General features: G+C 42.7%; 1 protein-coding gene across 1 annotated transcript; it reads right to left on the bottom strand.

The window, feature by feature from the left end:
* Positions 1 to 592: 592 nt before the first annotated feature.
* On the bottom strand, positions 593 to 27,247 carry FAM180A (family with sequence similarity 180 member A). Its single transcript, XM_075205433.1, has 3 exons — positions 26,909 to 27,247; positions 7,448 to 7,548; positions 593 to 1,343 (listed from the first exon to the last, which is right to left on the bottom strand). The coding sequence occupies exons 1-3, from the start codon at positions 26,982 to 26,984 to the stop codon at positions 996 to 998; spliced, it is 525 nt and encodes a 174-aa protein (XP_075061534.1). The 5' UTR covers positions 26,985 to 27,247; the 3' UTR covers positions 593 to 995.

Here is a 27,247-nt window from a genome sequence, read left to right as displayed (position 1 = left end):
AATGAGCAGGGTCCTCCATACCCTTTGTTTTCATATCTGCATTTATTTTGTCTACCTTGTATGTCCCTGTGTTATGTATGTCCTGTGTTATGTATGTCCTGTGTTATGTATGTCGCTGTGTTATGTATGTCCTGTGTTATGTATGTCCTGTGTTATGTATGTCCTGTTTTCTCTACTGTACGGCGCTGCGGAGCAATGTGGCGCTTTACAAATCTACGATGATAATTATAATAATAACATTGTTATTATAACAATAATGATAATAATAATAATACTAATTGCTCCCATAAGGGGATGATGCACTTTTTTCATATAAACACGTGGAGGGTATACAGAAAATCCTGGTTCATAACTCACATTGGTTCTATATCGTGCTCAAAATTGGGTGTGCTCCATCTTTCGCAATTGTACAAGAGCCTTGCCCACCTATGGGTATCTCTTGCTCCATTTAATGAAGTAGTCAGCTACCGAGCTACAGACAGCGCTATTGTCTAACTACTAATACTACAGGTACCTGCTTTTTGCAACACAGTAAAAAGTGAAACACAATCGATACTGAGAAAAAATTGACTGTGATGACCACTGCAGCCTCAACAATTAAGAATATTTATTCTCAGTATATTCCTAACAAACTATAAGAAATGTGCAAAATTGTATCCACATACATACATGACCATTATACCCTCCTTACAGCTATGTTTACAGAGAAAAATTAAATATATGTTTGTTCTCATTTTAAAGTAGACCCATCACCTACACACAGTGCTGTTCAGTTGTCCCCCAAAACATACTTTTTTTGGGTACCGCTGTCTGATAGAGTGATGGAAATAAGAGGTTTTCCTGGAGGAAGAGGAGGTTCTATAACCCCAGCCCTAAGAGTAGAACGGCTCATTGAATCTCAGCATTGTATTCAGTAAAATAAATTATATTCTCCGATATATTGGCAGAAGTATGGTAACATGCAGTGATACATGAGAGGTCTCCACAGTCACGGTTCAATGTTTACGCTCTTTGTTATACAGGGACATCAAGTCCCTTCTCAAAGCAATGAAGAGCTCGGTGACGGTCTCCATCCAGATTTTCTGCTGGTTGTTGTTCTCTGACTTGGATGTTTTCAAGGCCGCGTAAGCCATGGTCAAAAGTGTCCTCTCAAAGTCTTCTCTCTTTAGGGGACTGTGAACATGGGACAGTTTGTCCCTCAACCTCCGAATGTCAGCGATAGACTTGGGAATCACGTCATTGCAAACTACGTCGAAGGTGGTGGCTTTTCTTAGAGAGGACAACTCGGGGTCAAGGAGAGTCAGCCTGTTGTCCTGGTCAATGTGGACTCCAGTCGACAGAAACTAAGAAGAAGAAGAAAATGTGATAAAGATATAAATGACTGGATATTTTAAGACAACGTGTTGTAATTCCTACAAATATGTTCACATATCGTAGATTTTAAAGTGGAACTCCAAGAAAAATATGTTTTTACCCCCGTCCCTCTCCCCTGGTAGATGAATCATGTGGTTTCCATGTCTAGGATCTCTGAAGATCAGGAGAAACATCAACATCATTCCTGAGGTTATCCAGGCTCACAGCCTGGAGAAGATGAATCGTAAACATCTCAGGGGTTGTAAGATGCATGAGACCCCCATGGCGAGAGTCGGAAAGCTCAGATGAGAAGACATTTCGAGCTGGAGTTCCCCTTTAAAAGCATATTCTATACTTTCTCCACAAGACACATGACATTAACATAACATAAATCTTTTGAAGGTATGAACGCTTGTTATACTCGCTGCTAAAGTGAGACTAAGCTAAAAATAAAATATTAATGCAAGAATGTACAGACGAGGCCTCTGTTCATACATAGTGATGGACGGGCATTATCCGGACATATATCAGTTTTACAATCTCTGTCTTTCCTAACTGTCAGGTGCTATGAAAATGATCTGCTTCAAAATGTGCGCTTATAAAACACATGCTGTGAGGGAAGGAAATTATACATTAATGGAAATATGTTCCTCATACTGGGGCTGGTTCCCTAATACTGTACAGACTTGAAGCAGACTTCTGCTTTCACTGTCTAATCGGCACTCGTCTAATCACAGCTAATCGCAGATTGGTGGATGTTTGTTACTGCGTTCGTTAACCGGCCTATTTATCAATATACGGCTTATTGCAGCGGTCAAAAAAAAAATCACCTATCACCATAATTTGCCAATACACGAGGCCGCTGAGCGTAACAGCAGATTCGGCAAAACTGGTCCGGAGCGGTAATAGTTCATTTACAGCATTGCCGCGCCAGTCTCTGCATGTGTGACCCAACTTGACGCTTTACACATGTGCACTGGAATTGAAAGCTCAGACTTGGGCTTTTCACTTCCATTAATTAAAAAAAAAAATAATATAAAAAACAATATTATATATATTATAATATTTTAAAATGAGTCACAATTGAAAAAAATGCTTTGTATTTATAACATTTTTGGAATTGATTTTCTTCCAATTATAAATAGACCTGTGACGCAGCACGGTGGCTCAGTGGTTAGCACTTCTGCCTCACAGCACTGGAGTCATGAGTTCAATTCTCAACCATGGCCTTATCTGTGTGGAGTTTGTATGTTCTCCCAGTGTTTGCGTGGGTTTCCTCCTGGTGCTCTGGTTTCCTCCCACACTCCAAAAACATACTGGTAGGTTAATTGACCCTAGTTTGTCTGTCTGTGTGTGTATGTTAGGGAATTTAGACTGTAAGCTCCAATGGGGCAGGGACTGATGTGAATGAGTTCTCTGTACAGCGCTGCGGAATTAGTGGCGCTATATAAATAACTGATGATGATGATGATATTTGTGATATGTAATCAAGTAAGAAATCAGAATGCTGTAATATAAACTGTTGCTAGCTAATGTAGAGAATGAGAAAGACAGTCACAGAAACCTTGCACTATGAACACACAAGTAAAACTATAACATTCACCCTGCGCCACCACAGATCATATCAACATTTCATTATTAAGTTTATTTCTTTACATTTTTTTGGGGTGGTCTCACTTTGAGAACTTGTACATACGGGAGTTTATTAATTTCTTTAAGCCTATTAAATGAGCTTTAACGCTGGTAGGTGAACACATGATGTAAGTGAATGGACCTGTACACATTGTAATTATAGAAGCTACATAACAGAACGTTCTGATCATCTGTAATCCGTAGAATGTCATGTATGATATGTATCCATAGATGGCGCTCTTCAGCAACTTACTTTGCTATACTCTTTATTGCGCCCTATGTAGCTGCAATCTCTCTGTCTCTCGTTCCTTCTCCATTTTTATTTAATTTGTTATGATATGAAAGAATGCTGCACCCCCTCGTAATTGATATATGAATTCTTCCATCAATCACATTTCCCAGAAAACTCTCCTGGATCCCATCCAGCTACTGACTTCTGCTGTATTCTAGCTATAATATATATATATTGTTTTAACTCATTGGTGTTTATTATATTTTAGCTTACCCATATAAAACACATATAAGGTCCCACCTGTGGGAGGTGGCACCGTCCCCTCTGACGCTGCTTCCCTTAGCAGGTGGGACGTGAGGGCGGCATCGTCTCCACCTGGGACTAAGAGTGTGGCTCTTGTTTGTGACATCATAGCCAAGCGCCAACCTGCCAGCGTAACACTGACATGAAGGAGCAGCAGTCAGCACTGTCACATTTAGCCTTATTATTCCTCTGTTTGGTTATTTCCTTTCACTAAAGAGCCTTTCGTCACCCTTTTATTAATACACAAATTTCTTCTTCTCTTTGTGCTTCAGCATGTTTTATTGTGTGTTTAGTGTCTTTTGGATTAGCTTTATGTTTTATGTGGTTTTTTTTTAATCCTCGTTTATTGCTTAAAGCAGTGGTTCCCAAACTTTTGCAGTCCGCGGCACCCGTAGAGTCTCCATAATTTTTTCAAGGCACCCCTCCAAAATAATTACCGAGCAGTCCTGTTTTAAGTAGTTGGGTCAAAAAATTTAATAAGTATTTAGGCCAGGACAAAAATACTTATTTAGTTGTATGCAAAAATTATACACATAAATCCAAGGAAAAAGAATAGTTTTATATTTTTTTTTCAATTATATTTCTGTCAAAGAATAATTTACAGCTAACTCACTCTGTGCCCTTCTGCATCATCCTCCACGCACTCTGTGCCCCCTCTGCATCCCCCACACTCTCTGTGCTCCCTCTACATCCCCCACACTCTCTGTGCCCCCTCTACATCCCCCACACTCTCTGTGCCCCCTCTGCATCTTCCACACACTCTGTGCCCCTCTGCATCCCCCACACTCTCTGTGCCCCCTCTACATCCCCCACACTCTCTGTGCCCCCTCTGCATCCTCCACTCTCTCTGTGCCCCCTCTGCATCCTCCACTCTCTCTGTGCCCCCTCTGCATCCCCCACACTCTCTGTGCCCCCTCTGCATCCACCACACTCTCTGTGCCCCCTCTGCATCCCCCACACTCTCTGTGCCCCCTCTACATCCCCCACACTCTCTGTGCCCCCTCTGCATCTTCCACACACTCTGTGCCCCCTCTGCATCCTCCACTCGCTCTGTGCCCACGCTGCATCCCCCACACTCTCTGTGCCCCCTCTGCATCCCCCACACTCTCTGTGCCCCCTCTGCATCCCCCACACTCTCTGTGCCCCCTCTGCATCCTCCACGCACTCTGTGCCCCCTCTGCATCCTTCACTCTCTCTGTGCCCCCTCTGCATCCCCCACACTCTCTGTGCCCCCTCTACATCCCCCACACTCTCTGTGCCCCCTCTACATCCCCCACACTCTCTGTGCCCCCTCTGCATCCCCCACACACTCTGTGCCCCTCTGCATCCCCCACACTCTCTGTGCCCCCTCTGCATCCTCTACGCACTCTGTGCCCCCTCTGCATCCTCCACTCTCTCTGTGCCCCCTCTGCATCCTCCACTCTCTCTGTGCCCCCTCTGCATCTTCCACTCTCTCTGTGCCCCCTCTGCATCTTCCACACTCTCTGTGCCCCCTCTACATCCCCCACACTCTCTGTGCCCCCTCTACATCCCCCACACTCTCTGTGCCCCCTCTGCATCCCCCACACACTCTGTGCCCCTCTGCATCCCCCACACTCTCTGTGCCCCCTCTGCATCCTCTACGCACTCTGTGCCCCCTCTGCATCCTCCACTCTCTCTGTGCCCCCTCTGCATCCTCCACTCTCTCTGTGCCCCCTCTGCATCCTCCACTCTCTCTGTGCCCCCTCTGCATCCCCCACACTCTCTGTGCCCCCTCTGCATCCCCCACACTCTCTGTGCCCCCTCTGCATCCTCCACTCTCTCTGTGCCCCCTCTGCATCCTTTACTCTCTCTGTGTCCCCTCTGCATCTTCCACTCTCTCTGTGCCCCCTCTGCATCCTCCACTCTCTCTGTGCCCCCTCTGCATCCTCCACTCTCTCTGTGCCCCCTCTGCATCCTCCACTCTCTCTGTGCCCCCTCTGCATCCTCCACTCTCTCTGTGCCCCCTCTGCATCCTCCACTCTCTCTGTGCCCCCTCTGCATCCTCCACTCTCTCTGTGCCCCCTCTGCATCCTCCACTCTCTCTGTGCCCCCTCTGCATCCTCCACTCTCTCTGTGCCCCCTCTGCTTCCTCCACACTCTCTGTGCCCCCTCTGCATCCTCCACTCTCTCTGTGCCCCCTCTGCATCCTCCACTCTCTCTGTGCCCCCTCTGCTTCCTCCACACTCTCTGTGCCCCCTCTGCATCTTCCACTCTCTCTGTGCCCCCTCTGCATCTTCCACACTCTCTGTGCCCCCTCTGCATCCTCCACTCTCTCTGTGCCCCCTCTGCTTCCTCCACACTCTCTGTGCCCCCTCTGCATCCTCCACTCTCTCTGTGCCCCCTCTGTATCCTTCACACTCTCTGTGCCCCCTCTGCATCCTTCACTCTCTCTGTGCCCCCTCTGCATCCTCCACTCTCTCTGTGCCCCCTCTGTATCCTTCACACTCTCTGTGCCCCCTCTGCATCCTCACCCTGCCCCCTCAATTCGGCGGTGCCTGGGACCCAGCATCCTCTTCTCTCCTGCCGTTTGCCACTGAATGTCAGGCATGATGATGTCACACCCAATGTCACAAACCTAGGGCTTAAAGGCATTTTCTTATCACTTACAACAATTGCAACTTCCATGGAGAACCATATTGGCCGTCTCTTTCCTTTACTCTCCCAACTACCTGTGCTAGACACAACTTCCCCATTTCCAGACTTGGAGGTCTATTTACTAAACTGCGGGTTTGAAAAAGAGGAGATGTTGCCTAGAGCAACCAATCAGATTCTAGCTGTCATTTATTTAGTACATTGTACAAAATGACAGCTAGAATCTGATTGGTTGCTATAGGCAACATCACCTCTTTTTCAAACCCGCAGTTTAGTAAATATACCCCTTGGACTTTTGGCACCACCATGTTCACCTTCACTGTGACTCTACCATGTTACAATACAAGGGGTGCAAATTAGTATTCTGTTTTGCACATAAGTTAAATACTGACTGTTTTTTCATGTAGCACACAAATATCAACTTTAAATTTCAGTGTACAAATAAGCTATCAAGTATTTGTGTGTTACTTGAAAAAACAGTCAGTATTTAACTTATGTGCAAAACAGAATACTAATTTGCACCCCTTGCATTGTAACATGGTTTTGTCCAGGAGACTGAAATAAGAAGTTTCTCAAGTTAAGATCCTTAATGAATCAGGCCCCTAGTTATTTATTAATGTGCAAAACTTGTAGTAAGAATTAGACATTTGCTTTCATTGTCAAACGTGTGTTAGATCAGTCACAGCTTGGTTTCTGAAAAACATGTACTGTTAGTGTTCCCTGAGGACTGGATTCGGGTAACCCTGTAACGCACATTCACAATTTTCGTAAAAAGTTTTTGAATAAACATAGGACCACAATATGACATTTATTATTAAAAATAGCAGGACAATGAAAATAGTAGCAACCAAAATGTTACAATTAGTCTGTACATAGAAAGTAAATATATGTAGATCTGTGTTTTAAGCACATTAAATAACATGTCTAAGGGGTATATTTACTAAACTGCGGGTTTGAAAAAGTGGAGACATTGCCTATAGCAACCAATCAGATTCTAGCTGTCATTTATTTAGTACATTCTACAAAATGACAGCTAGAATTTAATTGGTTGCTATAGGCAACATCTCCACTTTTTCTAACCCGCAGTTTGGTAAATTTAGCTCTAAACGTTTATTTATAGAGAACTGGCTGATAGATTATAAGCACACAATGCATTTCTTACAAGGTTTCTATAAGTGCAGTAAATCTCAGTATCTGCTCCGGCGAAGTGCGTGGATCCTTTGTAATAAGAGACCTGAATTCCTGCACTGTGTATTCTAGCAGAGTCCTCGTCATCAGCACATCTTGGAAGGAATCTATACATTTTCCACTTACCTCATACAGCAGTTCCACCTCAGGCACAGACTTCTGCAGAACGGGGTCCAGGAATTCAGGAGAGGAGCGACGCACTCGATGGGCGGATGGAAAGAACACCACTGAGGATACAACAGAACAGGTTGTGTGGTGAATACAGTGTATACAAGTAATCAGAGACCTGGAAGAAATCAGGCTTATAATTAGCACTTGTTTCACAGTGACTCAAAGACAATATTTATAATAATAATAATAATAATAATAATAGCCTGTCGGTGTAGATGTGCACACAGATGCTTTACATGGTGCTAAAGACAATTATTATACTTGTGAAGAACACACTCAATAGTCATGGATGCTACGGAGAACACGTTTGGAGCATTGAGTACATGCATCCTGTATTCTCTATAAAGTCTATGGGCCTGAGTCATTAACGAGAGCAAAGCAAAAAAAAAAAAAAAATAGGAGTAAATTTGCACCTTAGCAAAACCATGTTACATTGGAGGGGAAGTTAGATATAACATGTGGGGACAGATTTTTAGTTGCAGGGGCGCACGCAGGGGGGCAGGGGCAAACGCAGGACTTGTACAGGGGGGTTTCCACACCACCCCACCAGTGGGCGTGACCAGCATGCATGGGGGCGTAGCTATAATTTTAGACAGTGCTTGGCTGCTCTCCAACTCTTCCTATCCCCATAATATACATGGGCAATGCTGCGTGCACTACTGTTAGGTGCACGCAGCTCTCCCTTTTCAAGCAGAGCTGTGTGCAGCAGGGCACTAGGTAACCCCCCCCCCCCCCCCCTCGGTTTGCCTATGGGGGGGTCCCTGGTTCTCCATAAACCCCTCCCCTTCGCGAAGAACGGACGCTAAACAGTGCCCCTACATAGCGGCAATGTACTATACAGCAGCCGCGGCGCTGTCAAAGAAGCGTCCGCGGCGGTGCTGTATTGTATAAGACCCAGAGCTCTGCCTCTGTGCCTTTTCTTATGCTAGCACACTTAGACCCACAGCTACAGGAAGACAGGAAACCCCCCTGGTGTGATGTACATCCATACAGGACTGGTGGACAATAACCCTTTTGCCTAGACTGAAACAATGGCCTGCATGATGGGAAATGTAGACACCAAGACAGCAGTGTGCATGATGGGAAATGTAGGCACCAAGACAGCAGTGTGCATAATGGGAAATGTAGGCACCAAGACAGCAGTGTGCATGATGGGAAATGTAGGCACCAAGACAGCAGTGTGCATGATGGGAAATGGGTTTACGTAATTGTGACTCAATGAGACCTGGACGCAGATGCAATGATAAAGACATGCAATGATGATGATGATGACTGTCAGTACTCTCCAGCCATTTCTGATTGGCTGATCGCATATTGCCCCCTCCAGTACTTAAATCTGTAGTGTTGCCGCTGCATTATATGACGCCGCTGCCTTCTATTCGCATTACGTAATCTCCACTTCCATTTGTACTACTGCAGGATAGAAGATTCCCATTTGGTTCTCAATGCGACAGATGTTTGTATTTAATTTAATTAAGTTCTCTATTTGTGTTTTGCATTTGTGTTTGTATGTAATTACATGTGGAACATGCGGCTTTCTTGTTTATTAGTAACACTGTCGATCAGCATCTCGGCTCTCTCTCCACTCCTGGGACACCTCCGATGGATGTATATGTACCTTTTCCTGCGCACGCTCAAGGCTCATATGCGTCCAGCTTTACATGAGCCCCTTGAAAATAAAACAACTTACACAAAAAAAAACCCAGAAAAAAAAGACTTTTGCCCAACAATAAATAAACTGTAATGTTTATGAGTGGTTTTCTATAACACACTTGTCTTTCAGGACTAAATAAAAGGAAACTACAGTCACTTTTGTCCCTGTTGCCAAGGTGTGCACGGGCCAGGGGCTGGCTGGGCTGGGGGGCCCCGGGTCGGTCCCATAGTGGGCTACCTTGGGCTGGGTCACTGGGCTACCAGCATTTTTGTCCTTAAAAATGTTCCTAATAGGCTGCTGAGCCGAGTCTCAACCCCTGGACCAAAACTTGCCAACCAGCCCCCTGGGGGAGCAGGGAATATGGGGTCAGAGGTAAGGTCGCCCCTCTGAGACCCCTTGTGAGCAGTTTATTGGCCGGGAACGTGCATGCTCAGTGGCTCCCCCTGTGTTGAGAACACAGTGATGTCAACGAGGCACAAACTGATTTTTGGTTCAGTCCAAAAAATTGCTACTGTGTATAGATGATGAGTGACTTCTTTTTAAATAAGACTATTAGCTATCAAAAAATTGTTGAATGTAGCACTAAAGGGGTGAACATTTTGGCTGGAGTCTGGTCTTCCCATTCAAGACCCCCTTTTCAAAAACATGGCACAGCCCAGGTTTAATTTGCGCTCTGGGAAGGGGGTGGAGCTACAGTGCTCCGCCCCCCCTGCCTGGGCGTTAGTGCAGCTTTAAGCCAGTTTTAAAAACCAAATCTTTGCATCACAATGAACTCCAGATTATTATCATTATTACAGCATTGAATTCTCTTTTATTTTGATAAACCCAGTGATTTGAATGCCAAGTGTGTTAATGGAAAATTAGAAGCACATGTACAGAGTTAAATAAATGTATTCCAACATAGGAGTCCATATAAAACAGACTCTGACGTGAGTCACGGAATGTGTGCCCGGTACATCTGAGTGTATATAAAACAAGGTGCAGCCTGTATTAAATACTGTACATAGTGTGTATTAAAAGCTTGCGAAACCTATGCAGGAGTGTAGCAGACGTGCAAGTAGGGCGTTCCACTACACGAGTGCCAGGAGACAGAGTATTATTGGAGCATCACATCTCTGGACAGAAGCTGAGCGCTGTGTGCCAGGGATAACAAGGATGGCTCGCAGGAATGTATTTCCATTCATATATGTTACAGTGACATTCATTAGCAGGTCCACCTTTCACCAGCCATGCAGAATTGGGAATGTATTTTAGTTTATTTTTCTATATGATTATTATTATTATTTTAGTAGTATTGCTTTATGTTGCACTGTTTTGAGAAAATGAAAAGTTTTAGGTCGTTTTGCTTAGGACTGGGAATGTAGTTTTATATTATTCCGATGGGCAAATTTGAAGGTTTCACTCTTAGCCTAGCTGGTCCGTCGGAGGCAGCGGTTTGCACTGGCCTGGTACCTCCGTGAGTTCGGAATCCCTTAAGCAAAACTGCTGGAAAGAGATATAAATAAATGTAACTTTATATTTATCACAAATATATATATATATATATTTATTTTCAAACTCATATAGGAAAAGGTGGTACAGTAGATAACAGCCAGGGGTTCACCACTCAGAGTGCTTACCAGACTATCCTACCCTAAAGAGGCTATTATTACTGTTCCTCTGGAGGGCTGAGAGCCACTCCATTCACAATTCTGCAGCAAGGCAGGGACCAAGCCAAATGTCTTCCTGCTTTTCAAGTCCACAGAGGCTTTTCATATCTGATCCTTGACGCATTACTGGACCAGTCCATCAGGAACCAAATCCCAAGCCAGCCTGTACAAAGTAACATGGAGAACTGGGGCCGGGGTGGCTGGTCTCTCTCTCTTAGACCTGGTCGGGTCGGGTTCCCGTGGTGGTGTGGCCTTGGTTGGTATGCAACCAAATAACCCTAACCTCACATACAAAAAATTGTTATATACCTATGGCGCTTACTTTCTTGCACTGAAAACGTTGTTCTGGAAGATCTTACCAGGAACAATGCACCGTACCTTCCTACAACATAAAACTTATAATGGTGTAGTATGTCTATTACATTGTAGAACAACTTTATAAGAAAAAATCATAGGTTCTATGGTCCCGTGCTAAAATTATGATCAGCAAACAATACGGACACCCATGTCTTCTTTATATTGCAGCACCCTTTCGGATGTATGCTTACTCTGTTTCAAATGAAATCTCGCCCATAAAAATCTGATGAGTGTTCCTTATCCGTTAGCCTCCTACTCCTTGTATTCGGATATCCACACTCCAAGAAAAAAACAAAGGAAGCGATCTAGCACATTACCCTTTAATACATTCTAATACACTTCTATTAAAAACATAAAAATAGTAAAAATGGACTCGTACCTTTTTCAAGGTTATGTCATATCAAGAGTTGAAACGCGTTGGTTTTACAGACTACAACCGTGGGTGAGGCAAGAACGTTTCAGCGACAAAGAGATCTTTGGATAAAAACATTTGATTGCGAATTGTTATCCGTCCCCCGGTACGAGTCCATTTTTACTATTTTTATGTTTTTAATAGAAGTGTATTAGAATGTATTAAAGGGTAATGCGCTAGATTGCTTCCTTTGTTTTTTTCTTTGAAATGTGGATTTCCGAATACGAGGAGTAGGAGGCTAACGGATAAGGAACACTCATCAGATTTTTATGGGCGAGACTTCATTTGAAACAGAGTAAGCATACATCCGAAAGGGTGCTGCAATATAAAGAAGACACGGGTGTCCGTATTGTTTGCTGATCATAATTTTAGCACGGGACCATAAAACCTATGATTTTTTCTTATAAAGTTGTTCTACAATATAATAGACATACTACACCATACGTTTTATGTTGTAGGAAGGTACGTTGCATTGTTCCTGGTAAGATCTTCCAGAACAACGTTTTCAGTGCAAGAAAGTAAGCGCCATAGGTATATAACAATTTTTTGTATGTGAACATGATAACGCAAGTATAAGTGGTTGCTTGGAGTTATATACACGGCTGCATACTGAGTGGAGCGCCGATTTGACAATTTATTTTTGCAGATAACCCTAACCTGCTGGATTGGGTACCTGCATAACAGAGGGTGGCCACTGGGACTTCCCCAAGTCTTAGGGTACAGCAGGCACCCTGCGGAGAGCAGCTTCAGGGAGTCCAGAAATTCTACCTGCTCAGACAGAGATGTAGAACTGCATAATGGCGACATTCCTTTGGCTATTAATGTACAAGTTGTTGAGTGAAAAATGAAGATATAAATAAGGTTGGATTTACATTTTGTGCTCCCAAGACCACTATGTACAGCAAACTTTTGGAGTATTACTCTGATGTCTTTGTCACTGTATTGAGTCCAGTGCATTAAAATCTTTCCTGGCCTCCAGAAAACTAGGACACTTCCAGCCAAAAGTTGAATGAAAACAACATTTATTCAGTAAATACATTCAGGTGATGAAAATGAATTGCACGTTACGAGAGCAATGAATCAAAGAGGTCGTTTCACGGCCAGGTTATACATTGTTATATTCTGTTTTGCAGAGCGCTGCAACATTAAATGGTTTAAAAGCAATGAGCGGACAGTTGATGTGGCTGCCTGACAATATCTGTCGAAGTGAAGAGGAAAGGGTTGGAGATGTGGGAGCTATGGTTAGCATCTTGAACCTGAACTGATATGTCAGCTGAAACCTCCAGCTCTGAAGTAGATAGGTTACACATAAATTAAAAGGTATTATCCAATTTAATTATGTGCCTGTTCACAACCTTCTGTAAATTTTACTAAATCAATTGCTTTTAATTTCTAGTTCCTTTGTCGGTTTTACAGCGTTAAAATGGCATTTCCGTCTGCTGGTGCCAATGTGCCCAAATAGCAGATATCTTTTATGTCTTCTGGACATGCCCGGTGCTTCAGCCGCTGTGGGGCGAGGTATTTGCTTTGATTTCAACCGTCTTAAAGACCCTTGTTGCTCCAGATCCAGCCCTAGCCCTTCTTCATGTTTACCCGGCATCCATCCCAAAGCATGATCGGTACCTATTGGGCCACATATTGATAGCTGCTAGAGCGGTAATAGCACAAAACTGGAAGTCCCACGTCCCCTCTACCATCACCCGAATAATATCTAAGATACAGTATAGCTTTGAGATGGAAACAATAGATACGCCCTATTCCTCATCTGCATCAGATCCTATCATGAGATGGTTTAGGTGGCATGTATACACCACGGACGGCCCCGGGGCTACCCGAGATACCTCCGACTACCCAACAACTCACTCTCCAGCGGCCCTTATAGAATCCCCCCAGCCCACTGATCAGCTCCCATCCCCTGGTACTCCTCCCACAGTGGAGGCATCTTCAGACAGTCATATTGAAGGCTAGTATGTCTTACTGTATTTCTATATCCTTAATTACATACTGGTGATATTGTGTTCCTTATCATAATTGAGTGATTCCTTTCCCCCTGTGTGGGGACTCCCTTTGTGTTTTCCTCTGTATGTATTTTCTTCTCCCCCCTCTTTTTTTTTTCTGTACCCCATATATATTTGAAATTATTAAATAAAAATATTGATGCAAAAAAAATAAAAAAATGGCATTTCCGCTGGGAGCCACAAAGCTGTTGTCAACGTAGGACTGCATCCAATGCAGAGAGCACAGCATATATCAGCCAGGAAAATAACTAAATATATATAGTAAAGGTAGCATGAGGACTGGTACTAAATAATACATTAAAGTCATCTGAAGGAAAACACCTTAAAAGTTACTGTAGGGTATTTTTTTCCACAATAAGGCAGCGGAAGTGTTGATAGCAAATCATCTTATCTGTTGGTTTACATGAATTTTAGAAGCAATCGCTGTGTAGATAGTGAAACGTTGCAGAATCATTACCCTGTAGGAATTTATTACTGACTGCGCTCGGAGAAAATAAAATTAGCTTTGCAGTCCTAAAAAAGAAATGTGATTCAGTTGGCACACAGCAGGTCTCTGCACCTCTCCCAAAGAGTTCTGACTGATGGCAGTGTGTTAAAAATACTTTCCCAGGACCCTGGCAAAGAGGCGGGTGTCTGCTGGGCACTGATGTCGGTCAGTGTGCTAATGGGCGCAGGAGTGGCTAAATGGGGTCATTGTACAATCTCTGCCAGGGACTCCACCAGCCCTGGAAATTCTCAGCTTGTCTCCCTGCCATGGGCATTAACCCCTGCCTGGCACATGTCCCCATGCAAGACGTCATATTCACCACTCATCGAGTGAATTTTATTTCCCTTGATCGTCACAAGATAGTTCACACCGGGTCACAGTGTTCAGTTTGTTCTGCCAAATTCCCAGTTTGGAATTTCTCTGTTGTCCAACAGTTCCATCCTGTGAGCAGGGTCATTACAGGTTACAGTGGAATCCAAGTCCCAATTGTTAAGCGCTACGGAATTTGCTGGCGCTATATAAATAAATGTTAATGATGATGATGATGATGATGACGATGACGTCCCCGCGTCACATCCTAGTATTACTAAGAGGAGTTCTCCGGCTGATACGTGAAGATTCATTACAGTCTGATGCTGCCTGCACTTTCCATAATTTCTTGCAAAGGTTGTTAAGTGCTATATTCTGTGTTAAACTGACATCCTAGTTTAGATATCCCACTTCTGACACCATCACTTTGTGTCGTATTTAGGGTGTTTCATGTTGGATTTGCCAGACAACCAGGATTAAACTGGTAAATAGAGTTTTGTAATTATCCCCTGCCCCCAGCAAACGTATGGACCACATCCATTTTCACCATGAGGTGCTCTTTTAGCTCAATGCTGTCACCGAAGGCTGGAAACTAAGGTACAATATAAAACATGATAATAAAACAAGGAAGTGATTTAAGCGCGTTTGGTCCCTCTAATCATTACAAAGTGAAAATAAAAAAAAAATACGAAGAAATATCTATTTTTATTTTTTGGTAGGAGTATTTTGTATATCTACCTTTGTTATTGTTGATATGCCTTAATACGTTTTTAAATTGTGAGTAGAATATGGTAATGTTTACATTAAAGTATCTTTTTAGACTATATTATGCTAGATATCTTTTTCTACTTTTTTATTCACTTGACTTCGGAATTTCGAGCAAGTTGAACCAATTAGAAATATTCTCACATCTGATGTATTCAAGTTCTATATCATCAGGCCTCATTGAAGTGTTATTACCATGAGGGGCAGCAGAGCTTATGATTTTGAAGCACAAAGTGGACTGTAACAATCACAATTGAACCTTTTATGTCATTTTGATACAGCTTGAGCAAACATTGTTTGATAAAGCTACATTACACTATTTTGATGTTTATTTAATTTTTACGATTTACTTGGAGAACGAGAGGTCACCATTTCTTCATGACACTAAAAAGGCCTAAATGCCAAAAAAATAAGTATTTCTTCGTATTTTATTTTCACTTTTTCTTTTCACTTGGTAAGGGTTAGAGGGACCAAAAGTGCTTAAATCACTTCTTTGTTTTATTATCTTGTTTTTTGTCAATTGGTATGATTGCTTGAGGTGAAGCTAAGCCGCATTTGGGTGGGACTCAAATTTAATTTTTTTTCTGGTTTATTTTTACAATATAAAACATGTCACTGTAAGAGTGGTCTTTACGCATACCACTGAAAATTGGTCCTTGCACAAGTTGGGGTGTTTTAAAAAATGTAGCACAGTTACATCACATAGGGGTGGGCCACATACCCCAGGGATGCCTAGCTCTTCCAAAACGCAAGCTTACCCCCACCTCTAAAAAGATCTCTTTGAATTGAGTACTTAGTCACAAAGGAACAAAGATCCTTAAATTGGAACATACCAACTAAATTGGGGCAGTCGGTAGGTATGCTTAAAAACAAAACTGAAACAAATACCAAGAATCCCATCTTCATTGTACAATCATATTGCCCATTCCAGTGTCAACCAGATTGTACAGACCCCATTGCAATGTTTAAATGATATATTTTTTTGCTGGTATGCACGGATATGTGTAACAAAGGAGCTGGATTTGTCTCTGTCCAGGTGATGTTTGCTCTGGTTTATGAGCAGATTTGGATGGATAACGATGTGACATAAATAACCATCATTCATGTGCCTGAGTCCCTAAATTGCTAAAAAGAGGTTTACTGCAATAAATTATTTTTTAAGGCTGCAGGATTTCAAAATAAATTTTGAAATAATATTATTTTTGTGTATGGTAGAGGTAATTCTTAAAGCAGTCATCCCACGTAGGATATCTGTGTACTCTAAATAGCAAGTCAAGTGCCTTTTGAGCATACATCTAATTTTTCTCAGCTATCCTCCTACAAATTATTATTTTCATTTCAAAGTATGTTTGGAAAGCAAAAATGGCTGCCAGACACAGACACAGGCAGAGGGAGGAGAATTTGGATGTCACAGTGCAGACAGAGCTCAGAGAGGCGTTCCAAAGCCTCTCTGCTCAATACATCATGTGCCGTGAGACTGTGGTTGCCATGGTAGCCCAGCACCATAAATCATTTATAGCAGCCTGAAGAAAACAACAAGGGTAAATAGTAAGTTTGTGGTTCATGGGATTGCTGCTTTCATAAGTGTTCTTTTCCTATATGCATGGAGAGCCGCACATGACTACTTTGCAATAGATGCTGGATAAAGTGTGTTAGTATCTGTTTATATTGTATGCATTACCAGTTGCCCTTGTTCTGTCTGCTGGAAGCAATTATCTCAATCTATTCCTATTCTGCAGCAACTCAAATTAACCCACCTGGTAGTCTGACCTAGAAGCACAATTAAAATATCTTTATTATATAAACGTGTCATTATATCTGTGCTCTCTAGAATAAATTATTATCAAATATATAAACAACTCTCCGTTTCCAGTCTGAAAGTCTATTTTGACTTGAACTGAGCTGTGTGATCACTGGACTGGTGAGCAGATGTGCAGTCTCATGTGGCGATACGGGGTCTAAGGTTACCTAACTCATTACAGTTCCTATAAATCTCCAGACAGACTCAGCCTTTGATCATCACTTCACAAACTCTGAAGAAAAATGATCCATATGGGCACCTGTAGCGGTTTAGTTTCATGTGGATGTAATGGGTGTCATGTGACAACGGCACATGTTATGTTACCAGTGGCAAACGCTGGAATCCCATTGAAGAGCGAGGAGCTACCTGTGGTTTACAAGCCAAAAATTGCAAAATTGCTTTTGAGTATCTGCATAATAAATATATATTATTAACACAAGTATTTAAAGGCTAACTAAACTCCAAAATGTACATTTCCATATATGAAGTGTGAAGGTACAGTGATATAAACTGGTCAGTTTAGGTGGTGGGTATTTCCTGGCCGCTGTTCTAAGACAAAAGACTGAAATGTTAAAGCATGTTGGGGCTCGTGTAGAGTTGGGTGTAAGTCCGAAACAGAAGTGCAATGTGCGCGTTTCTTTACTGCGTAAGAACAGTAAAAAGGATTACGCCTGACTCTGCGAGACTACGTCAGACTGAGGCGTATCCCGCTCTATGAGAGGCGGAACGGGGAGAGGAAGGAGTGGGCTGGTGTAGAGGAGGTCAGGTGACAAATTCAGGTACAATAGTCGAGAGGCTAGGGAGGGGGAGTTGGTGTGCGGTGACGTGATCACAATTAGCTGCAAATTGCGTCATCAACCCCCATCATCAGTCCTTGGAATTCCGGAGCCTGACGGACATTCCAGCAGAATTGGCAAGTATGGTTATTAGGTTTTCTGAAGTGCAGCCCAATCTGTTTGTGAAGACCTTTGTACAGTGTCAGTATTCATAAGTATCACAAGCAACAATCAGACAGAAGTTTATTTAGAGCATATGTATTTTCAGGAAATACCGGACCCAAGAGATCATATAAAGACACAATAAACTTGTCCATCTTGCCTAAATGTAATCTTATTTTAGTCTTGCTAAAAATGGCAATATTCCTGTCTCGCTATCTTCCTCAGACAATAAATGGTAAAGCCCCAGTGTGCAGTCTGTTCATATATACAGTTTACCTGGACATTAAAAAGTTTATTCTTTATATATATATATATTGCTTATGTTATGTAACAGGATACAAAGTATATCAGTATATGTAAGTTAACCAGTTATTTCCCTGCATCCCGTACAATCAGGCACCTCGGGTTGTTGCCCAGTCACACTGTAGCTTGGGCTGGCACTGGAATAATGCCCCACACTTTGGTATGAGATATAACCGTGCAGAGCACCTACCAAGCAGCCGGATGTCTTACATATTCACTGAGGACTGATAGAGCAGTCATACCCCGACCACATTCACCATAATTGAATCATGATGTCAACGCATTAAGGGTTAGTCCGTGATTGTATGATGGTGTCAGAGTGAGTGCAGTGCATTGTTAATCTATATGGTGACGTCACAGAGTGAGCGCAGCTCAGGGTAACTCTGTGATTGTATGGTGATGTCACAGAGTGAGTGCAGCTCAGGGTAACTCTGTGATATATGGTGAGGTGACACTGAGTGCAGCTCAGGGTAACTCTGTGATTATATGATGATGTTACATAGCAAAGTAAGTGCAGGCTTAGGGGTATATCTACCAAGTACAGCAAGTACCGGGTGGACTGGTGACGCTCATTGTGCTTTCTTCATTGATTGTATATATATTATACAAGTTAACCCGTGCATGATACTCATGCATTCTAGTTAAATCAAGCTACTTAAGGTGTTAAAAAGGTTCTTGTCATGCATTTGGGCCATAGCCCAGGCCTCAACCACCAACCACTCCCCACTGTCACCCCCGGCAACCACCAACCACTCCCCACTGTCACCCCCAGCAACCACCAACCACTCCCCACTGTCACCCCCGGCAACCACCAACCACTCCCAACTGTCACTTCTCCTTCAAGAAATATATATATATTTTTTTAAATCTTTATAAACACTTTTAACAATTAACAAATTAAATTAACAAATTAAAAACATCTTAGTATACCAAATTTCAGCCCTTTCTGAATTTTTTTTTCCACACTCTCTAAGAATTTAGTAGGTCAGTGTATAACTCCGCCCAGCAGGTGGCGCTGCAGCTTGGTTTTATATTTTACACACACAGACAGACTAACACACGCCACTAGACATTTATATTATAGATGATTTAGTGGGTGTATTTTAGAACTAATAATTTGCTACTTTCATTTGTACATGAGAAGAATTATAGGTTGTTTTAAAGAGCAGATACTTTTGTCATTATCACAACAAATGTTAAATGTTTTTGTGCTTATGATCCTGTTGGGTGTAAGTGTATGTGATGTGCGACTGACGTAATCCTGGTGCATATGTACTGGTGCAGAGATACTACACATATGGGTGTAAATATGCTATTTGTACGAGCAAATTTTTATAGCTGTTTTTTTGGTTGCATACGCATCCAACTCAGCATCACCCCGCAGGGTGTTAGGTAGCGCCCACAATCAGCATAACCCCGCAGGGTGTTAGGTAGCGCCCACAATCAGCATAACCCGGCAGGGTGTTAGGTAGCGCCCACAATCAGCATCACCCCGCAGGGTGTTAGGTAGCGCCCACAATCAGCATAACCCGGCAGGGTGTTAGGTAGCGCCCACAATCAGCATCACCCCGCAGGGTGTTAGGTAGCGCCCACAATCAGCATCACCCCGCAGGGTGTTAGGTAGCGCCCACAATCAGCATCACCCCGCAGGGTGTTAGGTAGCGCCCACAATCAAGAGGGGCCATAGATTTGTTTTATATACACATTCTGAGCCCAGATCTAATAAAAATAATGTTGTCTTATAATAGAGTTAAATGAGATTGGTGTGGAAGTTGGGGTCACAGAAAAGCCCCTTAGAGGTACCAGTTACACAGACCTTGATCGAGAGGATTGCGATGTGTGGCTGGTCTGTATGACTAGTGCTTGGCTTTGACATTTAGCAAGAAATGTTAAATCAATATATTCCATCTACCTCTAGCGTGTTCATGCAACTCTGCAGACTACACAATGTAAGAAACACGTAAAACACAGTTCAAGGTATCACCAAACAAATACCACAAAACACACAATAACACACATAGTAGATATTGACGCAAAATCAGTCTACATACACAATGTTTAAAGTCAGTTTATCCAATCGCTGAGCTAGAAGATCCTGAAACCCAGTGTGAAATGTGAGCTGGGTCCTAGCACCCCCCACACCCACCTCCACTAAATGGTACAGTCCCATATAAAGTATGTCGAGTGTAGACACATGTCACATATGTAGTCAAAAACTAGGTAGACACATCACAACATACATCCAACTCAGAGACAGTAGTAGCTGCTCCAGGACCGATGACAGGTGTACGTCGGGCGTACAAGTGTGTTTACACAACAGGGAATGTCCCCACAGAAAGTGGCATTTAAAATATGAAATATAAACTGGGATGAAATGGGAATCATCTTTCCTGCAGAACTCCATATGGAAATGACAAACAAGTAACGCAAATAGAAGGACGGGACTTCATATAATACTTTTAAATAAAGTCCTATCAGGTGAAGGTCAATACGCAAACAGCCAATCAGAAGCAGCTACATAGTACCGCTGAAGGTTAGCATCAATATCGCGTATATTTGTACCAGTAGAGCCAGGAACAGTAATAGTGCATCCAATTCTAAGCTGCTGGCGGCTGCCCCCTATGTCAGTGTTACACTGGGAGAGTGACGCTCAGCTATGATGTCATAGACCAGCGCCACAGTCCCAATCTGACGTCAGTGTCCCCGATGCCTGTATAATCTACTGATGGCGGTGCCCACGTTGGTCCCATCTGCAGTGTGGCAGGAGCAAATTCCTACAGACTGTACCTCTGAACGATCCCTAACAGTTAACAGACAGCCGAAGAGCTTGTAGATTTAACATGGACTGAAAGTGTTTGTAATCAGCCAACAATGTGACTCAGTTCTTCTAATTGGAACGGTTACTATGCGGAATCCTACACAATTTTGTGGTCGTAAATGAAGACTTTAATGAAATACATTCTCTGAGTCACTCAGTGGCGGATAGAAAAGGTGATCCAGAAAATGGGAATATGGGAATTCCAGAACATTTTATAGTTCAGGGTTATAAGGGCTTGTTTACATAAGTGGATTGTGGAAAGTTTTCTGCACGGTTGTTACTGTGTTAAAATTACTTGGAAAATGTACTTGCAGTTGCTTTAATTTCTGGGCTGTTTTTGATCCACTTAGTAACCTGTGTTTGTCAAACTAGTGCATTTGTAGTATGTTTTTTATATATGGGTTTATATGTATTTCAATGCTGCGTTTCTCAGTCTTTTTAAAACTAATAACACTTGGATGTGGTCAATAGAGATGTATTTTATATGTAGGTGTGCAATTTCTAAACAGATAACAACAGCGATAATACCACTAATAATAGCAAAACATCTAAGTAGCAGCTGTGAGCAAAACAAATATTTGTAAGTTTCTGTAAGTATTCAAAAAGTGTCCTTGAAAGGCTCATCTGTAACATAGCACAAATAGCGCGGTTATACTGTAGACCAGGACAACCAATCAGAAGATGGCTTTATTTATTCATTCTGATGAAAGCACATGTCTGGTTGGTTGCTATGGTAACCTGTATATTATTGTTATTGGCGCCACATAATGAAAAGTGTTCCACAGTGTTCAGGAAGACCAGTGATGGGCAACAGACGATTTAAGGGCCCCCCTGTGGCCCGCCAAACCTTCACCTGTGGCTCACAGCTCCTTTCCGCTTTATGACTCGTTTGCCCTTTTCTGTGCTGTATGCCCAGGGGCAAGCTGGGTAGGGGGGCACCCGCCCCCCAGGACGGTCCCATAGTGGGCTATCTGCATTTTTTTCCCTTTAAAATGTTCCTAATAGGCTCCTGAGTTGAGTCTTGCCCCCCGGGCTACAATTTGCCAGCCAGCCAAACCAAACTTCACCTGCACCACAACTCTTATTAAACGAGTGTGTCTGTGTGGGGGGTGGGGGGTGTTAGGGGTTTCTGGCTGAGGGCTGTTTTAGGGCTAGAGGGAAGTATTTAATGGTAAATGTTAATGGGGATGTTTTGAGGTCAATGGGGTGTTCCAGAGGCATGTGAGGAAATCTGAAGGTTGTTTTAGAGCACACATGTGATCTTTTGTAAGGGAGAATGGCATCTCTTGTTTTTATTAAATGTATTGTTTTAACTTGGTACTGAGATTAAGGGTAATGTGCAGCTCTTTTGAAGTTTAGAGAGCAGCATATTTGGCCCTTGAAGTGTAACAGGTTGCTCATCGCTTAGACTCTAAGTTAATGCTAAATAGTATATAAAACTAGCACTAAGCACATATCACCAGCATTACCAGCACCTTGGAAGCTAAGCTGGAGTTTTGAATAGCATCTGCACAAATATATTGTGAGGATACCGGGTTTTTATTGAGCTCTTGTGCTGCTCAGATGGCTGGTTAGCCTATAGGCAGCCTTAGATGAGCACAGCCAGTAACCTTCTGGGTTCAGAGTCAATTAGACAGACAACGGTAAAAGTACAAGCGCAGTTTTTTTTATATAAAAAATAAATGTATCTACAGGTCACACAAGGGTGCATGCAATAAACAGTTGAGGGAGGGGGGTCACCACAGAAGGACACATACTAGCCAACCCGACCTTAAAGGGGCTATAGTCACCGTATCCACTAGAGCTCTGTTTCTGATATCATGGAGCACTGTCTCTGCAAGTGAGCCACAATGTTCACTCCTCTGGGCAGGGACAAAGTCTGATGTCTTCCTGCTTTTGGTGGGTACACAAGGTAACAAAGTCCGCAGAGGTTTTGATATCCACACACCCACACACTGGCATGATCCTTGACCACTTCAACAGGAATAATAACTCCTAGTCTGAACTGGTTTCCACGATGGTGTGGCCTTGGTGGGGTTGGGTCCAGATAAGTCTTCCCTGCCAGATTGGGTACCTGCTTATTAGAGAGTGGATCCCGAGCCTTCTCTCTAGTCCATGGGTTGCAGCATGCACCATGCAGAGAGTGGCTCTGGGAAATCTTGCTGAACTCAGTGGAGGACAGGAGGTGGACAAGGGCACCCATTTTATTAAGTCTCTGTTCCAACCCTTGATTAACCAATAAGTGTATTTTTGATTGAAAAGTGTTCTACAGGTGACCAGCACATTCAGCACAAAATTGCTCTTTTAAGGAACATATTGGAGAATCTAACGCCATTTAAAGGACCCACTGGGTGACATTAAGAACAAGAGAAGCAACATATAATAACACTATACAGTAGTGAGACACATTGTCTGCTGAGAAGGGAACCAGGCAGACTTTATTCATGATGCCCGGTACCTGCTCCTGCCACATGCATACTTCCCAATAGTATAGATGTTTGCCAGTCAAAATAGGTCACAAGAAAGGCTGCGGTTTACTTACCGAGCGGCCTGGCCTGAACTGGTACATGGCTTAATTTGTGACAATTTTCCCATAGCCATCAATTAGATTATAGCAGAGGTGAGATATGTGCTATGTATGTAATAAAGTATTGATCTAAATAATAATATTCATCATCATGATCCTCATGAGCAACGGCCTCTGTCCACACAGCCAAGTTAGAACAATGAAGGTGGACAGGAGCCTGAGCTCTCCTAACAAAGCAAATCAAAAAGAAACATTTAACAAATACACATATATTAAGAGACCTGACAGCTTTTTAAAAAGTTCAGTGTGATAAAGTGTAACCACTGAGCCATGAAAAATATAACACCTGAAGTGTTACTGCGAAGCACCCCCACATCACACCAGTCGTTACACTATTATATATACATCTAAGGTTGCTCCGTAAAACGTTCACCATAAAGACTTGGGGTGTACAATGGGGCAAATGGGCACAACCATATTTGAGGGGAGCAAAATCTATGAAATGAAAAAAGAAAAGTTATAAATTAGTGGTTTCTATCTTGTTGTTAAAACCATAGTTGGCTGCTCATCCGGATTATCTGTGAGACTCCTGAATTAGGCAGAGGCCTCCCGGATTTCTGAGGCCAAGCAAATATACCAGGAATGCTTAACGTGGGCAGGGCCATGAACTGAACTACATCATTAAGCCCTACTCACCCGAATAATACACCCACTCATGTACCAAGGCGGGAGGTGCCTGATAACATGAATGCGCCACCGGTATGTGCCCCATACTGAGTCATCAAGCTCTGGACATCTCATCTCTTCCTACCTTGCCAGATCTCCCGGAGGCTAGGTAGGAAAAGTAGGCAAGTAAAGGGCGTAACTATAGTGACAGCAGATGGCGTGACTGCTATACGGCGCCATAGGTGGCCCTACGTGCTTATAAGGGCTCCTTGACACTTATCTCTGTAGTAGGATTGCACTTTCCCTATACATTTGTATGAATAGGGAATATGTGCTAAACCACTTAGCACGGTGGCTCAGTGGTGAGCACTTCTGCCTCACAGCGCTGGGGTCATGAAATCAATCCCTGACCATGGCCTTATCTCTGTGGAGTTTGTATGTTCTCCCTGTGTTTGCGTGGGTTTCCTCCGGGTGCTCGGGTTTCCTGCCACACTCCAAAAACATACTGGTAGGTTAATTAGCTGCTAACAAAATTGACCCTAGTCTGTCTGTCTGTGTGTGTGTTAGGGAATTTAGACTGTAAGCTCCAATGGGACAGGGACTGATGTGAGTGAGTTCTCTGTACAGCGCTGTGGAATTAGTGGCGCTATATAAATAAATGGTAATAATAATAATAAAATAATTTACTCCTATGAGGGTGTTACATATAATACTCATATTGCCAAATGAAACATTAGGACAAATTAGCTTAGGATCCACCCAAACCGTACTTTGACCCATCCATACCGTTCCCATTTCAAACAATGTTTCTGTTATGTACCCCTTCAAGCCTCAAAAAATTGAGACTGTCTTATGGGCATCGGGGCTGTTAGGAGGCTCAGTGTTACTAAGCCCCTATTGGCTGATTCTGTATCGCCACAGTAATAAATCCATTTTAAACATTTGACTTTCAGTTCCACTTGTTAAATAGGTTCCCCAGACAAAGGCATTGGGAAACCTTCACCAGACACAAAGCAGGGGCAGAATACCACAGTGTTATTATCAGTGTTAAACCTTTAAAGTATAGGATAAAATGGAAAAAATAGCCAGAAAAAATAATCATAATCCTTTTACCTTCTTTTAGAGCCCTCCTGTCAATCTTATTCATGTGGGATAATCCTCTAACAATAAAATAACCCCAACCTCCCAACATATCTGCCCCACGGCGGGACAGGGGGCGTGGCCATGGCAAAATGTGGGCGTGGGCGCATTACAATGGGCGCGTAGTCATGCCCCCAGAGGGCAGCCTAGCTCTGTAAAGACAGACCTGGTGCAAATACTACAGAATAACACGTAATTTTGAGATGCCCAAAGCTCAGATGACTGCGTGCGCTGGAGCTTAGCACACCCTTACCGTACACTGACGACGTGCATACGCCGTGGCCCCTCCCAGTTACACCCATTAAATCGAAAGCTGCTGTAAGGGTCCTTTGCCCTTGGAGATTAATTGGCTGTTCCTGCGGTTACTGGCGACTAGCCCGATTCTGGGAATGCGCAGAACGATTTTACGCACAATATGCCACGTAACTGCATACACATTCCTTAATGAATTAGGCCCATACACTCTGCATTGAAAGCAAATCTAACAGCGCCACCCTCAGGCTCTAGAGATAAGGTGCACAAAGTAAAATTGAGCCCACTCCCCGCCTTTATTGAATGCACAAAATATGGACCGTATCGACATTTACATTCCTTAATGAATCAGGTTCTCATAGTGCAAATAATAATATATGTGACACTTTCTGACAAGCATCCAATTTCGATGCTACTTTCAGTGTTCATCATCGCTCAGTACAATATAATGGAGTTCTACGGGAGCGCTTATTACGTACAGAGTACACTATGCTGCAGAGAGATGAGAACATGCTGTGAATGCTTTGTTACAACAAAGTACAAGGATTTCTCCACTCTGACGTCTACAAGCCCTAAGTCATGGTTCCGCTGACACTAGATAGACACAAGCATCTACTGCTACTTTGCAACGTTATAAACAGTCAGGACGTTCATTAGTAGCAAAGTAACTGTGTAGTTGCTGGAGTAAGTAAGCACAAGACATATATAGAGCTGAGACTCAAGTCTGCAACATTTTATTTGAGAATATATTGTATTTAATGTGCATGTACTTAAAAAAATATACTATAGAACTTGTCACATTAGAATAGATTGTCATATGAACTGACATGAAAAAGTTGGCTTAAAAGGTGGATGTTTTGTAATCCTTATCTGGAGATTATAGGGGAAAATGCTTTAAATATTGGTGTATATATTCTCTATATACTACAGTTATAGATTGTTTTGGATAATTAGTGGTAACTGTAACTTACCCTATTGTCTCGCTTTGATATCATATAAGAAATAGTAAATGAATTCTCCCTAATAATTAATATGTCATTGGTAAAGGACACTTTGAGACAAGAAGTTATATTTGTACGTTTTCCTTGGTGGCAGAAAAATATATTTCTCCTGTTGTAAAATCTAGTCTGTGACACTGATTCAGTTTGGCATACTGTCTGGATTGTAAATTAAATATGTTATTAAAAATCACACTGTAATACATCCTGGTTTGTTTTAAAAAATAAATAACCAAATAAGAAAAAGACAATATTTATGTGATATGAATTCAAAACAAGCATTCAATGTATGAAATGCAACAAGTATCCTGAGATCTTTTACCTCTTTGCCACTTGCTGGTGAAATTGGCTTCCACGTAGTTGTAGAGCAGCAGTAACACACAGGAGAGCAGATACATTGTATCTTCTGATCTTGCCTGGGCAGAGCTTGGGGTCTTTCTTCTTCCCTTTGAAGATGAACCTGTTGCTCTTGTTGCAGCTCCTGAGTCTCTCAGTAGACTACTTCTGTGATCTATAAAGCTGCTTGCAGTTTGACTTGTGACTCCACCAGATTTTTTTCCCCCCTCCACACATCTGGAATGAGTCAGGGCTGCAGCACGTGAGAGCTCAGCAGTGAGGAGAACCCAAACATTATCCCACTCTCCCTATCTGTGTCTGCACC

Source organism: Mixophyes fleayi, chromosome 4 (genome assembly GCF_038048845.1).
Source record: "Mixophyes fleayi isolate aMixFle1 chromosome 4, aMixFle1.hap1, whole genome shotgun sequence".
NCBI classification, from domain to species: Eukaryota; Metazoa; Chordata; class Amphibia; order Anura; family Limnodynastidae; genus Mixophyes; species Mixophyes fleayi.
This window is presented reverse-complemented; position numbering and strand designations above follow the sequence as displayed.

What these genes read in the sequence shown, in the direction of transcription:
- FAM180A (XM_075205433.1), bottom strand. Translation starts at nt 26,984, where the DNA reads ATGTATCTGCTCTCCTGTGTGTTACTGCTGCTCTACAACTACGTGGAA. An exon ending in CACCAGCAAGTGGCAAAGAG is followed by an intron (nt 7,549 to 26,908) that starts GTAAAAGATCTC and finishes TTGTATCCTCAG; the next exon opens with TGGTGTTCTTTCCATCCGCC. An exon ending in AGGTGGAACTGCTGTATGAG is followed by an intron (nt 1,344 to 7,447) that starts GTAAGTGGAAAA and finishes TCTTCTTCTTAG; the next exon opens with TTTCTGTCGACTGGAGTCCA.